Raw genomic sequence first — 16,878 nt, 5'->3', positions numbered from 1 at the left:
AAACCTGGTGAAAAACTACAGGAAACGTTTGACCTCTGTAATAGCAAACAAAGGCTACTGTACCAAATATTAACATTCATTTTCTCAGGTGTTCAAATACTTATTAGCAGCTGTATCACACAAATAAATTGTTAAAAAATCATGCATTGTGATTTCTGGATTTTTCTTTTTAGTTTATCTCTCTCACAGCGGACATGCACCTACGATGAAAATTTCAGACCCCTCCATGATTTCTAAGTGGGAGAAATAGCAAAATAGCAGGGTGTTCAAATACTTATTTTCTTCACTGTATCTTTCATTTGGTTGTATTAAAAATTATATTAAAAATTGATCTGTAAGGTGAGCCACAATCACAAGCATTGTTTTTTGCATTAAATTAGAAATATGTTGGAAATCTACTGATCAATTAGCAGAGATTACCTACAATGATCATAGGTAAGAAATAGTAATTTCAAACAACAAAAATGAGGGTTAAATCAACCCTAAATGTTCTCTTAAAAGCCTCTGAACATTTTCCATCCATTTATGGTAAATGTTTCCATAAACTTCCATGATTGTCGTTGGACACAGCAGTCATGGCCACAGGAAACTGCTCACTTCTTAGTAGCTGCAGGATGCACAAAGAAAAACAATCTTATTCTTGTACATTGCGCCACAGTAAAAGACATACAGTATGTTAAAGACATTGTCTTTTGTCACTTACTGTATGGCACCATTTTGGCGAGAATGCTGATAAATGTCAGGTATATAATGTTGTAATAAACTGCCCGTCTCATGAAGCTAAAATTATAACATTTCCAGTGGATAAGCTTCTATTTTTTCTTAAACTTTGGGGCTTATACAGCAGTTAGGCTAATTTATGGCTGTGTTCTAATCTTGTGACATCTCCTTTACTTCAGAACTACTCCTACTCCTAATAATTTAAAAACTGTGCCACTCAGTAAGGGAATGGTAGTTATTTCTTTTGCAGGAGCCAATCACGAGCTATCAGTTAACCCAGGAAAAGCTTGTCAACCCATTGGAAATTGCAGGTCATTACTCGATATACTGTAACAGTCAGACTCACAGTGTCACCTTACAAAGAACGTTAAACTCATCACACAACAACTTAACATATAAGTACTTAACTAATAGACGATGCCTGTACAAATACAAGATTAAAGTAAAAAAAAATCTGATAATGCATTTCATCCCAGCAAAGCATTTAATTGGTTATGGCTGCCAGGGTGCTGCAATGGTGTCAGCCTCCCTCTTCCTGCTATGCTCAACGTAACACATGTACGTGCACAACTTTTGGTTGTAGTGTGTTGTCAGCTAATGATCAGATTTTCTTAGACATTACAGGTTCCGCTGTATTGAAAGATAATGCCTGCTTCGATCAGCATGGCATTTACTTATAATGTATATGTTTAACAAGTGAAGTGGCTTACGTGAGCATGTTCTCCGATCTGCATTCAAAATATATCCCGTCCGACACTTGCAAATGTATGAATCACCGCTGTTGACGCAAGTGTGCTGGCAGTTGTGTCCGAGAGCGCATGCATCTGCACCTGTAAAAAGACACCCATACCTCAAAATGGCTTAATTTCACGAATAAGTGTGAAGTGTGATATCTTCCACTCATCATCAGTGGAAAGAGCCGCACTGTTCACACTGAAAAGGAAGCAGTTCTTACGTGAGCATGTTTTCTGATCCACATTTAGTATGTATCCCACTTGACATCTGCAGTAGTAGGAGTTTCCATTGTTGACACAGATATGCTGGCAGTCATTCCCCCTGGCACATGCATCTGCTGCTAACCCTGCAAACATTAACATGCACCAATGTGAGAGTTGTAGACGGACACAAGGTCAAAGTAGACACACTATGAACGGGGTCTTACGTGAGCAGGTCTTTTTATCTGGATTCAACACAAACCCCGTATGACATTTGCAGATGTAGGAGTCTCCGTTGTCAATACAAATGTGTTGGCACTCATGTCCATTGGCACATGGATCTACACCTGGAAGGAGACATTGGTACAAAACCAGCTGGCCCTTTAGGTAATATAGGCAATTTCTAAGGGTGCCATGGCCTCTAGGAGGTGTCATAAACGGAAACAAAATCACCTTCTATACAATAATCAAAATGATTTCTTACTATGAACCCCTAAAATGGAAAAGTTGACACAGATTCAAATGTAGAGTAATTTTATATAGCTTTTGTATATAGTTATTTGATTTAGCTATGTAGAGAGCTATTGTGTGCACAATGTGTGGTTATTTAAATAGTTTGATGTTGTTAACTTCCTAGTAGCCTGACAAACTTACATTTTGTTCCGTGAAGTTGCAGCTTTTCTGACACGCATGTGTGTAAGCGTTGCATAACTCCTGATTGTGGTATGTGAGTGCGTGTGTGTGTGCATGCTCTTAAGACCCCTATTAGAAGTTAGATTGTAGATGTTTATCATTAGTTTAGTAGGTGCCATACACATTATATACTACTATTCTATAAAACTGTTTAGGACATCATTTTTGGCTTTAAAAAGCATTTACAATGTAATTAATAACTGGCTGATAAATCATTTCCAAGGGTACTATTATTATATACATTGAAGTATACATATAGGCTATTGTAGAGTATATTTCAAAAGTAATTGTACAGTATGTACTCACGTGAGCATGTTTTCTTATCTGCATTCAGGACATATCCTACTCCACATTTGCAGACGTAAGAATCACCATTGTTGACACAAATATGTTGGCAGTCATGTCCCCGGGCGCATGCATCTTGACCTGAAGAGAATGTAATATACACATGTTAATGTAATAGAACAACAAAGTCGAATAAATCATAGCAATACTCAAAATCTACTTGGCAGCAAGAAAAAAAATTCCAGAACTACAATGGTTTGTGACATAATGAAGTCCATTTTTTAACAAATGCAACCAAACAAATAGACCATACATACAAAGACATGTGTAGCTTTTAGCTCGAGTACAATATCAAACATTATAAATGTTGGTTTTAAAACATTGTCACAATGACAACACACTAGAAAATGAAAATTCTTACGTGAGCATGTCCTCTTGTCCGGGTTCAAGACATAGCCAGCCCAACACTGACAGTTGTATGAGTTACCACTGTTAACACAAATTTGCTGGCAATTGTGTCCTTGAGTGCAAGCATCCACACCTGAAAAGATAACGTCTCATTGGCTTAATTCTAGATGATTCAATTATGAGGAGTCATTATTTTGAATTAGTAAATTGTTGAGTTGTACAAATTAGGCATGTGTTATTGGATCACAGTGTTAACTTTGAATTAGAATAAAAAGTCATGAAGTGTAGCTGTTAAAAATCATCAACAAAAAAATAAAAACAGGTAGATCTAAGCGCAAAGTCATTGTTGTTTGTTTCTAAAAGGACTTTGCATTTAATACAAAGTATAATGCAACTAGAGGTGGATTTAATTTACCTCTGGTATTTTATAAAAGATTTGTATTGAAGTAAACTCTTAGGTAAACAAAGATTTGGACTTGCAGGATTACCCATTAGCCATTAAGCCTGATTAAGAACATGCAGCAGGTTTAATTCCTGCATATATTAGCGCATCAAAGTACATGAGCATAGCATATCTGCGGATGTCAACTTTGTCCTTTGGTTATATTAGCAGAAAAGAATCGATTAGGCTTCTTAATGTAGGGGAGTTTTCCTATGATGCTGCCCATTTGACTTCTTTTTCAAGAGCGATGCAGTCTATTACTATCTATTACCCCCCCCCCCCCCCCCTTCACCCCGGATCATCCTTACCACACAAAGTTTCCCTAAATTTGGCAGTGAGTTTCTCAATGACACCATATGTCTCCACATAGAAGACATGGTCTTCCAAAGGCTGGCTGGCCATGAGGCGGAGGGACATCAAATCTGCTCTGTCTACTCCCACCGCGTAGATCTCAATGCCGGCTGCCCGAGCTGCTGCAGATACCTCTTCCACCTGGTCCTGGGGTCTCCCATCAGTCACTATGATGGCTACCTTAGCGATGTTCATGGAGCTGGGTCGGGCTCCGGCTTCTGCGACAAAAGCTTTCTCCATAGCGGCCTTGATGGCGACGCCTGTCATAGTGCCTGAAGCTAGAGGTTCTACACGGGCAAGTGCTTGCTTTAGGGCATACTTGTCAAAATAGGTCTTCAGGTGAAACTCGATTTTCACAGTGCTGGCGTAATTGACGAGGCCCACCCGGGTGGCATCTGAACCGATCTCCAGGGTGTCCACCATGTCTATGAGGAACTCCTTGGCCTTTTCGAACTCAGCAGGCCGCACGCTGCGGGAACTGTCGATGATAAAAACCAGGTCGATTGGACGATTCCTGCAGTTTGACGAGGTGACTAAAAGAAAGAAGAGAAAAAAGAAGAGATATCACGACTGAGTGCAATCAATCAAAACCGATGCCGATGATCCAGTACCACCCAACAGTTTTTCTTCATATGTGTGTTTATTTTCTACTTCTTACTCTGTTCAGGGTCACAAGTAAGCTGGAGCTAACTGTAACAGATTCTGGTTGTGAGTGGTTCTTATTTGCATATGCACATTTTTCCAGTGGACTGTTGGGTTGATTTCTGCCTAGCAACATGTGAATTGGCTAGGAGAATTGATCCAAGCATCAAAGACAGAAAGAGAAAATGGTTAAAAGTTTCCTTTGGCTGATGTTACCACCATTCTTTTCATTTAAAATAAAAATACTAATTATGACACAAATAAAGTACCTGTGCCTGTTTGGAAGGATGCAGGAGAGTTGCGATGTTGAGCATATTGCTGAGAAACGTGATTTGCTGCTTTGTGTTGTAGCTGTGAAAGTGGTTGATGATGGGAGTGCTGATTGCTGTAAAACCTGGAATTAGTGTTGCCAGCTTTTGGCAAAAGACAGATGAGGGTGTGTTAGAAGAGAGGCAGTCTTAGTTTAATTTAAGCAATGAAGAAAAACTGAATTGAAAAGAACAGATTTGAACCATTTTTGTTATCATAACAAAAATGAGGTGCAGTTGTTGAGAAAACTGACAAAGGCATGGGAATGATTTTCTCATTTGCACACTCACAGTCGCAATACATTCCTAAAGAAGCAGTAAAACAACAGTAAAACCTAATCTATTCAAATTTTTGTGTAATTTAACAATTTATCGAACAGACAAAAAACAATGTTACATAAACCTACACATTGCCAAATTCACTCAAGTCAAATGCATCCATATCATAAACAGACAATGGTTGCTTCAGCATGCAATAGGCATATTAAAACTGCTGAAAATACTAAAGACATGAATAATTGTACCTGCTGATGCTAGGTTCCGTCTGTCCTGTGTCAAGTAGTTGTTGGTACCAGCCCGCTCGTCCTGCTGCGGCATGCTCAGGATGCTGTGTTCCCCCTTCCGGACCTCTTGAAAAATTTCAGCACTTAGTATTTCATCAGAAGCTTGTTCGGTAGATCTGAGGTCTTCATAGCTGCTGTGGATTCTTGGAGACACCTGTGGTGAAACCTTTGGGAGGAAAGGACTGCCGAGGAGGGTCTGCCGGCTGCGTGACCCAAAGTGTGACCCCTGGATTCCCTGGACCAGGATGCCAATGAGACAGACCAGTCCCCGTGTTAATAAACTCATGTTGCCTGTGGGTTTACTCCTGCTTGCCCTCCAGTCTGTAGGCACTGTCTGTAGTCTGTAGTCTTTTTATATGATCTTGCCCGCTGCTCACGGGGCGTGGGTGAAGTGAGACCCAATCCATGAGGAGGAGGAAGAGGAGAAGGAGGAGGAAGAGGTGCAAAAGTCAGTCAACTCTCAGAAAACCTCTCTTTATACTTCCTATATAGCTACTGAATATATGAAAATGTTTGAAAGTTTACACAAATAAACATTCAACTACTTAAACTATGATATTTGACTGTATTAAATATGTAGTATATTATATTTCTGATATTGAAGAAATTTAAATCAAGTATTTATTTAAGGCTCACCCTGCAAAGGTTGTTTTTTGTATTCTTGAAAAATTCTGACCTCTACTGGAAACTTTGTGAATAACACCAATACGTATGCCGCCAATGTCATCCTGACTATTGACATTAAAAGTGTCTGAGTGGGATTCATGAAGTTCTTATCCTGTGTATTTACCCAAATGGTGTGTCTTTGGGAAATGTCTTTATATTAAGGTACTGGAGTCTAAAAATTCTACAAAACTTGAATGCAAAGTGAATAAATAATGTATACAAACAGATACAACAGGGAGTTAATTGGATAAGTACCCTGCCACAAAAATGAGAACACAATGAGATGTTACAAAAAAGGGATGTGTCCTATACTACTAAATGTTGCAATCATAAATATTGCAATATCTGCATCAAATCTTTATACAAACCTCATTATTGTATTTAAACCCATAGATGCCTATAGTCAACTTCTGCATTATAGTCTCTCAGACAATAGACTGACTTTTTCCTATGACGGGAAGTTGATATAAGGCCCTTTGTTCAGGAATCTATTCATACTTTAGAAAGAGAAGCACACACACAGATGTGTCTCCTATGTCCACAATGTTCTTCTTAATTGTGAGTCTAATGGCTGTGCTCAGTTCAGGTGAGAATAGTTTGCTCAACGCATATTTTCCAGGGGACATCATTATTGGAGGACTTTTCCCGCTTCATTTACAAACCAACAGAACCACAATCCCAGGACCTGTCTCCTGCAGCCAGTAAGTCTGACCTCACTGACATGAAGACCCTGTATGACTCTCTTATTAATAATGTATATGTATTTTTCCGACAGCTATAACTTCCAAATGTTTTTACAATCTCAAGTGATGATATATGCCATCAGAGAAGTTAACGAACGCATGCCAAATCTGCTCCCAAACATCTCGTTGGGTTACCACATCTATGACACATGCGGAGATGTCACCTTTGCCATCGGAGCCACATTGCGGCTTGTGAAGGACTGGTTGGAACCTCAAATGTGTCTTCTTCCTCCAAATACTCATCCCAATGTGATGGCAGTGATTGGTGAGAGGTTCTCTGAGGTCTCCATTGCAGTTTCGCGGGTTATTGCTCAATCATCAGTGACCCAGGTTGGTTTTCCCTATAATTGCACAATCATTTATGATCAAATTTGAATACTTCTTTCCATAGCTTCGTAGCATGTTTTTGTCAGGACAGTCAGAAGATCGCGCAGATTATCCGCTTGGGTATCTGTGTGGAGTTTGCATGTTCTCCCTGTGCGTGCGTGGGTTTTCTCCAGGTACTCCGTTTACATTCCAAAAACATGCTAGGTTAATTGGCGACTCCAAATTGTCCATAGGTATGAATGTGAGTGTGAATGGTTGTTTGTCTATATGTGCCCTGTGATTGGCTGACAACCAGTCCAGGGTGTACCGCGCCTCTCCCCCAAAAGACCGATGGAATAGGCTCCAGTATACTCATGACCCTAGTGAGGATAATTGGTAGAAAATGGATGGATGGATGGATTCCAACATTCTGTAAAATTTGCAGTCCTTCAGTGCTTTATAGGTAATTCAATGCATATTTAAATCAATCAATGTGGTATTTTCAAATCACTACAGTTACATTACATATACATCATATATTGTGTTATTTATTTATTCATTCATTTTCTAAGGTTTACCAGGATTCAGCATTACATGTGAGCTGGAGCCTATCCCAGCTGACTTTGGGTATACAGTCATTCCTCACCACTTTTCGGTTCAGATTTTGCGGTTTCATTCTGACCACTGATTTTAAAAAATACATTAATAAATCATGCCATTTCATAATTGAATATGCCCTAATATTTGCAAAAACATGCATATTTAAGCTAGTTTATGTATTTTTGTCTAAATGAAGCATTTTCAAGCATGAGGATGGCTAAATGAACTAAACTACAAACAAGGCATTCAAGGCACATTCAAAGACGTTGCCATAGTATTTTACACTAGTAAATGACTCTGAATCCCCAACGTTGTTTCCTGTCCACTACCAACTGCATTTAAAGTTTATATATAGACATTTATAGCCACACTTATATACTGTTATTATGTTTACTATATTGGATAATACAAGTGTTAATGTAACTATAGGTTAGTTAAACAGTGTTTAGAAGGTTGTCAACAGGTTTTAAATTCAATTTATAAATAAGAAATCCTACTTCTTGGAAATGCATCACGGTAGGGTCTGGAACCAATTAACCGTGATAAACGAGAGATTACTGCACATCCTGGACTGGTTACCAGTCAGTCACAGGGCACTGTTTACTATCATTCTTACCTATGGATATTATATAGTATATTATTAATTATAATAATCATGATCTTGCCTACTGATTGGCTAGGATGAATATGAATGAATATGTATCCATTCTAACTAAACTTGAATTTACTAGTAAGCTTCTTTGCCCAATGAAATTGCACCACTGTTCCCTGCAGAGCAATGCTAATGAGACTTATTCTTGTGTGACGCAGATCAGCTATGCATCAACCAGCGAGCTGCTCAGCAGGAAGTTGAAGTTTCCCACTTTTCTGCGAACAATATCTAGTGATGAATATCAGACAAAGGCTATTGTCGAGCTGGTGAGGGAGTTCAACTGGAAAACAGTGGCCATCATAGGAAGTGACGATGAGTATGGGAAGTACGGCAGTGATCGCCTTGCGCATCATTTCAGAGAGACGAAGGACGTCTGCATTGAATTCATTGACATCCTGCCCGGCTACTTTTCCCAGAATAATTCCCAAACCCATAAGAGGTTGTCTGTTCTTGTGAACAACATCAATAAATCCACTGCTGAGGCGATTATCCTTTTCACCAAGGGGTCTAATGTTGATGTCATAATAGAGGCTGCTATTAAACACACGCTGAACAGAACGTGGATCGCAAGTGACTCTTGGTCCAGCTCACCACAGCTGGCTGCTTTGCCTGGCATTGAAATGGCTGGGCAGGTCTTTGGATTCAACTCCCAGAGGAATGCAGTGCCCGGTTTTAAAGAGTATGTCATGTCCATGTTCAACGGAACGACGAATGCCCTCCTTGATCATCACCTGTCTCATTACCCACTTTGTTCTAACCGGTCAGGGGATGTCAATTGCTCACATAGCAAACACGAATTAGGGCAATGTCTGGACCTAAGCTGCTTGGTCAATCATATTGACCAGGAGGAGACACACAACATCTACTTGGCCGTGCATGTCATTGTCGAGGGGATCAGACGCTTGCTGAAATGTGACAACCAGCAGTGTGAACGCCATGCTGACTTTACTCCCTTGGAGGTAATATTTCAGCTGTTCTTTTTTCAATGGTAGAATAATTATACAATGATTATACAATGCTCATCTTCAATGCTCCAAGTGGTTCTTCAACTTCACCTCAAATCAACAGTGAGACAACTGGAACTGGAACTAGGGTGTACTAACAGGACAACAATTCCACTGGTTCCAAAATGGATCAAACAAGCTAACATAAAGCTTCTGGAATAGCCATCCGATGACCCCAATCTCAAAATGAACATTTATAGCCTACTAGAGTGCATGAAAAGGGAACTTTAATTGCTATTAGCAATTTCTACAAGCTACCAATTCTGCCAAAAGACAGTTTATTTAATGGCAGTATATGTTAAGCAAGTCAAAGTTAAGCAACCAATTAATTTTTTTATCGTGTACATTGTAGGAATGTATGTAAAATTACACAAATGCAGGGCATAACCTGACTTGACTAGTTTGTATATCACAAATTGGGTCTGATAAAGGCCAAAATACATGCCCAAGCCTGTAGGAAGCAGACAATTTAAAGCAAATTAAATGACTGCCTTTGTTCAGATATCACTAGCAGTTTTGTTCGTGTTTGTCTCCTCAGCTTCTCATGGAAATAAAGAAGGTCAACTTCACTATTGATACCACCCATATATTTTTTGACGTTAACGGCGACCCCAGTTTAGGATATGACATCTTATTTTGGGACCAGACGGACAAGACACAGCGAGAACGCATTAAAGTAATTGGCGAATACTGGCCAAATGGAAATATCAGAGTACCGCATGACATTGTACAAAAGATGCAGAGTGTGAAGGTGAGGTCGTCGTGCTTATTTCCATTGATCGTGAATGAATGTCATGTTAGTTGATTCAGTTGTGTTTTGCAGGTGACTGCTTATAATTGCTCTAAAACCTGCCCACCTGGACAAGAGCTGAAGAAGCAAAATGTACACTTACATTGCTGCAGCGATTGTGTTCAGTGTGCAGAGGGAGAATTTTCTATAGGACAAGGTAAGCATTATAGTAATAATGTCATTACATCTGATGTAGTAATGTAGTAAATTTTCGGTAATTTAAACTTGCTTACATGTCTTGCTAGTCTGTTATGATTATTTAATTCTGATTGCATTTGCTTTCAGGTGACGAGTGCAGACGCTGCAGTAAAAATGAGTATTCTTCTCCAGAAAGAGATAAATGTTTAGAGAAAAACATTGAATTCCTGCACTGGTCAAATGTATTTATAATTATTTTGAGTACTTTGGAAGGCTTAGGAATTATTTTAACAATTGTGTTTGCAGTTTTGTTTGCCATCTATCATGGCACTCCCATTGTGAAGGCTGTAGGCGGTTATTTGTGTTTTTTGGAACTCACTTCTCTTCTGATATGCTTTTGCCTCACGTTTTGTTTTCCAGGGAAGCCCACCAAGGTCTCCTGCATGATCGGCATGCCTCTCTTTGGCATAGCCTTTTCGCTCTGTATCTCCTGTATTCTGGCAAACTTGCTGCAAATTTTAGTGGGTTTTAGGTTTGACTTAAAGACAAAGTCCTGGCTGAACAAGCTCAACCATCCATTGGCTGTGGTGGCCGTGGTCACTGGGCTGCAGCTGGCTGTGTGTGTGCCATGGCTGTGCCTTTACCCTCCATTTCCAGAGCCGACCAGTTTACCTAAGAGTATCCTGCTGCAGTGTCATAAAGGCTCCACCCAATTTTTCATTGCTATGTTGGGTTACAACGCTGTCTTGGCCCTTATCTCTTTCCTGTTTGCATTCAAAGGGAAGCAGTTGCCAGATTTGTATAAAAACGCAAGTTTAATCACCATTAGTATGCTGCTCTATTTAATTATCTGGGTCCTCTTTATCCCCATTTACATCAATTTGTTTGGCGTGCACAAACAAGCCATCGAGAGCGCTGCCATTCTTGTTTCTAGCTACAGCATCCTTTGCTGTCACTTGGCCCCCAAGTGTTACATTATGGTGTTCAAGAAGGAAATTAATGATGAGAAAGCCATAACTGAGTATATTAGGAAGCATTATGAAGACAAAGGTATCGCAGTGGTTAAATAACATCTCATGCGATACACAAGTGTGTTCCTGTCGCATTCATTCTTGTTCACGAGCATCGTCAAAACACATGGATCCTTTCCTTTTATGAGTGCTTATATTTTTTGAGGGCATGGCCTTTCTGAACGATACTGGCCAAAATAATTTATTGTATAAATATCAACTGTTTGAGTGTTTCAAATGTGTTTACTGGTAATGTTACCTGGTTACTTTTAGATGGATGTAATAGCACAAATTGTGTATTTACACAGTAATACCTAACAAAATCTAATTACTTCTCTGTGTACTTACAATAAAAACATGTTTAAACCTAATGGAACATGCCACTTATTTGTTGGTACAGTACAAGTGTAGCACTTTTCTACAGACACTAGATTGGGCTACTATATTCACCAAATAGCTAACATGTGCATTGTACTCACAGCTACAAATCTCAATCATTCAGCTCTGCACCACTTTATTTAAAAAAAATACAAAACATCAGAAAGTTTCCATAGGAAAGCCTCATGAAAATTGCAATCCCATCTCTTCCATAGCCATTTCGATGTGGATTCATGGTAACCTAAGATTTGTTTCGCAAAGCAACTTGAATACATTAGTCATGTACTTTCCCATTGTATATAATGAATAGAAATGGCAATTACAAAATATGAACTTCATGAACAGTGGGAATAGATGGTTAATGTTATAGATTAAAATCTTATGGTTCTGTTGGGAAGTGAAGATTGAATAACATACTCTATAGCAGCTATCCATGATTTAATCCTGTCTAACCACAGAATTCACATTTAGCATGCACAGGGAATGCAAAAGTATGTACTACTCTCGTTCTTCAGGTAAGTGGACAAGATCTGCCACAAAACAAGCTGCTCCTCTTATTAATGGCAAAGAATATTTGATCACTTGTTGTCAATTATGTAGTGTTTACACGACACGGGCTTGAGGGGGCTTAGCTGGCATGTCCATGTTGCTCTCTCTTCCACAGTAGGCTGTAACGTCAAGGGCTGTGCAGGACTCAACAGCGGCCGGCAGACCCTGGGAGCAGATTTGCTGCACAAGCTGCCTAAAAACAGTCAACACAGTGTTAGCATCTGCAGGTGGAATTGATCCTGTCGTAAACGCTCATGTGACCTGTACTCACCAGGCTGGGCGTGAAATGACGTAATGGATGTCAGGCTTTTGAAAACCATTGAAGGTGGAGGAGGCGGCCACAGTGTAGGCGCCCATGTTTTCAAAAAGTAGCCAATCGCCCACATGCATGTCTGGCAAATAACATTGCTCAACAATGCGATCAAGGCCATCACAGGTTGGGCCCCAGATACTGCAGGGATACATGGCCTCGTCAAGCTTGGGTTTCTATTGAAAGTTGACATGAGGTTATACATTATCATGAACGTAAGATATAAAAGATACCATACAAGATTTTTTTAAATCTTACTTTGTGCAATGTTGGCAGACAATGAGCGTGGTCATACAGAATACAGTTGAAGGATCCATAAACTCCGTCGTTGACATAGTACATCAGGCTCCTTTCACTGATCCCATCATCATCTTCTGTGAAAGCATATAAAGACCCACTGAGAAATGATTATACCATAATTTCAGGTGTTTCAGCCACACCCACTAAATTTAGAGAGAAAAAGAGATTTGTACATGTGTAAGTCACACCAGACAATAAGCCACACATATCCACATCATAAAAAGACATTGTGGCATGCACAAGTCTACAAGGAACAGGGAGCTCTCTGACAGGAGGCAACTCCTAACTATGAGAAAACTATGAGTCATAGAGGTTCAAAAAAATATATACACCACAATTTTCAGTGTGTAAGTCGCTACATTTGTCTTAAACTTTGCAGCTTATGAAGCGCTGCGGCTAATTAATAACCATGTTCTAATCTTATGACATCTCCTATACTTCAGAACTACGAGTAATAGTTTACAATAAATGGCTTAATACACAGGAAATTATTTTTTTATCCCCCTAAAATGTGAACCAATTTATTCTTACCATCAGAAGCAGATTCATCATCCAGGAGGACCTTCTTGGCAATAATGTTGACAACCAGAGTGTATGCAGACGCCACATAAAAGCGACCTGGTTCAGCAATAATTCTTACATTGCTGTCAGCAGGAAAATATTTGTCCAGGGCTGGGTTGATTACTGCTGTGATCTAGATGATCAGGAAAAAGTAAATGGAAGCAAACAGAGTAAGTACCAAACAAAAGGACAACTTGTACTATTTAAAACATATACCTCTTCAAACTTGAGTTCTGTGTCCTCTGAACCAGGGAAACCTCCCCCGATGTCCAGAAGCTTCATGTGGAAGCCGAGATCAGCCTAACAACAAATCAGATACATATTTGTTGGACATACTGAGATAACATAATGCCCCCCCAGCTCTCCCTCTCTGTTGGCAATGGCTCCCAGGAAGTGTTTCTTCAAGTGAAAGGGAAAGCTAAATGTTTACAATTCAACAAACTCCAACCAAAAGTGGTTGGAGTTCCCGATTTCCTATTTCCTACCAGCAACAGAAAAATATTTTAATCTGTCACACTGGACTGTTTTTTTTAATATGGGCCGGTATTTAGCTGGTCGAGCCAACAAACTTGCTGAAGCCCTTTCCAATGTTACTTGGTCGTGTTGAAGAGTCAGAAGAGCAAGCATTAAGTAGCACACTGATAAATTGTTACTTAACTGTTTATTTTGTGTAACTAATTAAACACCTAATCAGTGGGTCTACCAGAGTTATTTTTAAACACTTTAAGCTGTACAAACAGCCACAAGGGGGCAGAGGTGCATTTGGTAAGAGCCCAGCATGGCTCTTTTCCATCTATGAAAGCCCTCCACAGCAAGGAGGAAGTAGAAAAGCATGGTCGAGTGTAGTGTGCAGAAGGTTCCACGTTGAAGGGAAATTTTATCGCATGCACACAGTTCATTTCCAAATGTTGACAATTGGTGTTAATATTCGTAAATACGTTATTTTGATGTAAAACAACTATTTATGTTTGTTTTGGCATAGTTGTTTAGATATTTTGGCTAAACATATGGCACAATTTGTGTTATGCTTGAAATGTATCCTTTAACAAAACGTTGATAACTGATATTTTGCTTAAGCTGCTGATTACTAAAAAACAGTAGGGTAGAAAACCTTTTCTGATGAAAGACGAGTCTAATCTTTCTTTTGGTATGTTCCATGTTTATAGAGCAAACACACAACATTCACATGTTCCTAGAAAGAGCAGTCATAATCCTTTAAAATGGCTGGTACTGGAAAGGATGTCTTTCGAAAAATGTCTGGTAGTGAATGAGTTACTTAACGATGGGGGAAAAAATGCAAGCTCTGACATCCCTAGTAAGGAAGTGCAGTTTTACCCAAGAGTGAACAACACTTGCATCACACTTAATGATGCAGGTTTACCAAGTGACTTTGTTTCTTATTGTTTACTCACCCCCATATCAAAGACACAGCGGGCATCTGCGATAGCCTGTATGAAGGTAGCAGAGTCTGTGCATCCACTGCCAACATGGAAGCTGACGCCGATCACATCCAGCCCCAGTTCCTTGGCCCGCTCGAGAAGGCCACGACAAGACTTAAGTTGGGCCCCAAACTTAATACTTAGGCGACACACTGCCTTGGAGTCATCTGTAGCAATGCGCAGCACCAGCCTGGACAAACAAATAGAAGAATATAGATATAGGATAAGACAAATACAACACATGCTGCTGAGGCTTTTATCGTGTGACTGTTGAAGCCTTACTTGGCATTGTCATGACAGCGAGCCACTTTCATCAACTCCACCTCGCTGTCAAAGGTCATCATCTGGACTCCATGGGCGGAAGCATATTTGATCTGAGAGACCTGCTTGCAGGGGTTGGCGTAAATGATTCTGCTCGGATCCACTCCAAGAGACTGAACCAGCTGAATCTCAGTCTACAGGCGATACATAAAACAAATACATAAAAAAATGTTGCTATGCCGGGAGCAGGTCATCCTCTACCCCCCAACCATTACCTTGCTTGCACAGTCAAAACCAGTTCCCAGAGAGGCCAGTGTCATCAGAACAGCTCGGCTGTCATTGCATTTAACTGCATAAAAAGGACAGACACGAGGAAGGGCCCGCGCCCAGCGAAGGTGCTTCTTTAAGACGTCCCCCAGGTCACACACATAGAAGGCATCCCTGTCATCCTGCATGAGAAAGAGCACCAATTTAAACCACACACGCATGCACAACAATCATAGCAAACACGACACGACAGAAACTTACAGTCATGGATGACTCATTGATCTTCTGCTCTACAATATCCCGAGCAGAAAATCCTTCCTCCAGAAAAGAGAAATCAAACTCGACAGGAGATGGTGTATTCATGGTCACGAGAAGTTCTTTAATTGATCCGAAACTGGGAACGTGTTGCAACAGAGATAAAATGTTGAGTACCGTATACGTGATGAAAACTAGAATAAGGCTCAAGACAGGAAGCAAAAGTGGCACTTACTAGGAAACAAAGAGATGGAATTTTTATGTCACAGTTCCTCAGGTGCAGGAAATCCAAGGTGGCTCACCGGTGAAGTTAAACCCCTTTAGATAAGCCTCAAGGCCAGGGCCTGTTGAGCAGACAGTGTGTGTTCTCCTGGAGTGTTGATTCTGATAAAGATAAGTAATGGTATTTAAATTTAGAATCATTTTGTGAAATTTAAAACTTTACCTGATAACTTAAAAATACACAACACATAAATCCCTTTGCTTAAGTAAAATTTTGCAAAACAAATATTGAGTATGGAATATACACATTTTACAATGAAAAAACGTAAGTTCCTTGCTCCTAAGTGTAATAATAACGCACGTCAAGTTAGCGTGCCAGGAAAACCCGACACCAAATGCACAAAAAAGGCTTTGAATTATGCTCCGCCCAAAACGTATTTCCACCAATCGCCAACAAGATACGTTTTCCTTTCGTAAGAATGGCATCAAAAGGAACCAATCAAAAGCTAACACTATGTAAACGTCAGTATGCCGGTTCCGTTTTCCCATTGCCATGAGGTAACATAACGTTAGAGGTGATTCATATATCCAGACGGCTTACTCAACAAAAATGAGAGTAAAAAAATATTCACTTTTTAAATCAACATCAACACATTGCCGTCTGGGTAACGGGAAGAGGCTAATTATCTACGTTCGAACGCACTACGACTAGCTAGCGAGTAACCGCCTTCTACCAGAAACAGTTACTTCAGATGACGTGATCCATTAATAGAACTTAAATACATTCATTTTAAATTACCCGTCAAAAATTAAACTTAACTGCACGCCAGTCTTTACGGCCATTCAACATCACCCCACCCCCCAAGTAATTGCTAGCTAATATTGCCGTGTCCAGAGAGCACACAACCTAGAAAAAAAGTCAAAATCTTACCTTAAAAAGCATTTACAAAGTGTTTGTCCATTAGACCCAAACGCTGGGGTTAAAAAAAATACTATTTGTCAATGGAGCCGAACGTGGCTGTACTGCCTCTGTTCTGGGTTGCGACTGAAGTGGAAGAGGGAAACGTCCTGGGCTGCATT

The 16,878-nt window shown here is 39.9% G+C and overlaps 3 protein-coding genes across 4 annotated transcripts; 1 reads left to right on the top strand and 2 right to left on the bottom strand.

Moving 5' to 3' along the window:
* Nucleotides 1-420: 420 nt before the first annotated feature.
* Nucleotides 421-5,659, bottom strand: LOC131140310 (uncharacterized). Of its 2 annotated transcripts, XM_078796198.1 has the most exons (9): nucleotides 5,309-5,659; nucleotides 4,746-4,889; nucleotides 3,792-4,367; nucleotides 3,055-3,174; nucleotides 2,655-2,774; nucleotides 1,883-2,002; nucleotides 1,676-1,801; nucleotides 1,431-1,550; nucleotides 421-607 (listed from the first exon to the last, which is right to left on the bottom strand). In XM_078796198.1, exons 1-9 carry the CDS (start codon nucleotides 5,631-5,633, stop codon nucleotides 594-596), a joined length of 1,665 nt encoding a protein of 554 aa, XP_078652324.1. In that variant the 5' UTR covers nucleotides 5,634-5,659; the 3' UTR covers nucleotides 421-593. The 2 variants fall into 2 exon arrangements, with proteins under 2 accessions (XP_078652324.1, XP_078652325.1); XM_078796199.1 differs by lacking the exon at nucleotides 4,746-4,889.
* Nucleotides 5,660-6,556: 897 nt separating this feature from the next.
* LOC131140684 (G-protein coupled receptor family C group 6 member A-like) lies at nucleotides 6,557-11,498 on the top strand. Its single transcript, XM_058091344.2, has 6 exons — nucleotides 6,557-6,714; nucleotides 6,789-7,086; nucleotides 8,473-9,273; nucleotides 9,857-10,069; nucleotides 10,142-10,265; nucleotides 10,394-11,498. Exons 1-6 carry the CDS (start codon nucleotides 6,557-6,559, stop codon nucleotides 11,314-11,316), a joined length of 2,517 nt encoding a protein of 838 aa, XP_057947327.2. The 3' UTR covers nucleotides 11,317-11,498.
* Nucleotides 11,499-11,753: 255 nt separating this feature from the next.
* odc1 (ornithine decarboxylase 1) lies at nucleotides 11,754-16,878 on the bottom strand. The gene is made up of 11 exons (XM_058091345.2): nucleotides 16,730-16,878; nucleotides 15,812-15,960; nucleotides 15,583-15,715; nucleotides 15,330-15,503; nucleotides 15,076-15,248; nucleotides 14,767-14,983; nucleotides 13,571-13,654; nucleotides 13,325-13,487; nucleotides 12,752-12,867; nucleotides 12,455-12,669; nucleotides 11,754-12,376 (listed from the first exon to the last, which is right to left on the bottom strand). The coding sequence occupies exons 3-11, from the start codon at nucleotides 15,682-15,684 to the stop codon at nucleotides 12,238-12,240; spliced, it is 1,383 nt and encodes a 460-aa protein (XP_057947328.2). The 5' UTR covers nucleotides 15,685-15,715; nucleotides 15,812-15,960; nucleotides 16,730-16,878; the 3' UTR covers nucleotides 11,754-12,237.

Source organism: Doryrhamphus excisus, linkage group LG14, assembly GCF_037039965.1.
Source record: "Doryrhamphus excisus strain RoL-2023G ecotype Guam linkage group LG14, RoL_Dexc_Guam_v1.1, whole genome shotgun sequence".
NCBI lineage: Eukaryota > Metazoa > Chordata > Actinopteri > Syngnathiformes > Syngnathidae > Doryrhamphus > Doryrhamphus excisus.
This window is presented reverse-complemented; position numbering and strand designations above follow the sequence as displayed.

Excerpts from the sequence above, each read along its gene's own strand:
- odc1 (XM_058091345.2), bottom strand. The coding sequence starts at position 15,684 with ATGAATACACCATCTCCTGTCGAGTTTGATTTCTCTTTTCTGGAGGAA. Across the intron at positions 13,655-14,766 it reads GCTGTGTCTTTGATATGGGG|GCTGATCTCGGCTTCCACAT; the intron begins GTGAGTAAACAA and ends ATTTGTTGTTAG. Across the intron at positions 12,377-12,454 it reads GTCATTTCACGCCCAGCCTG|GCAGCTTGTGCAGCAAATCT; the intron begins GTGAGTACAGGT and ends GACTGTTTTTAG.
- LOC131140310 (XM_078796198.1), bottom strand. The coding sequence starts at position 5,633 with ATGAGTTTATTAACACGGGGACTGGTCTGTCTCATTGGCATCCTGGTC. Across the intron at positions 4,890-5,308 it reads ACGGAACCTAGCATCAGCAG|CTGGCAACACTAATTCCAGG; the intron begins GTACAATTATTC and ends TTTTGCCAAAAG. Across the intron at positions 2,003-2,654 it reads AGATAAGAAAACATGCTCAC|GTGTAGATCCATGTGCCAAT; the intron begins GTGAGTACATAC and ends GTCTCCTTCCAG.
- LOC131140684 (XM_058091344.2), top strand. The coding sequence starts at position 6,557 with ATGTTCTTCTTAATTGTGAGTCTAATGGCTGTGCTCAGTTCAGGTGAG. Across the intron at positions 9,274-9,856 it reads CTGACTTTACTCCCTTGGAG|CTTCTCATGGAAATAAAGAA; the intron begins GTAATATTTCAG and ends TTGTCTCCTCAG. Across the intron at positions 10,070-10,141 it reads AAAAGATGCAGAGTGTGAAG|GTGACTGCTTATAATTGCTC; the intron begins GTGAGGTCGTCG and ends TGTGTTTTGCAG.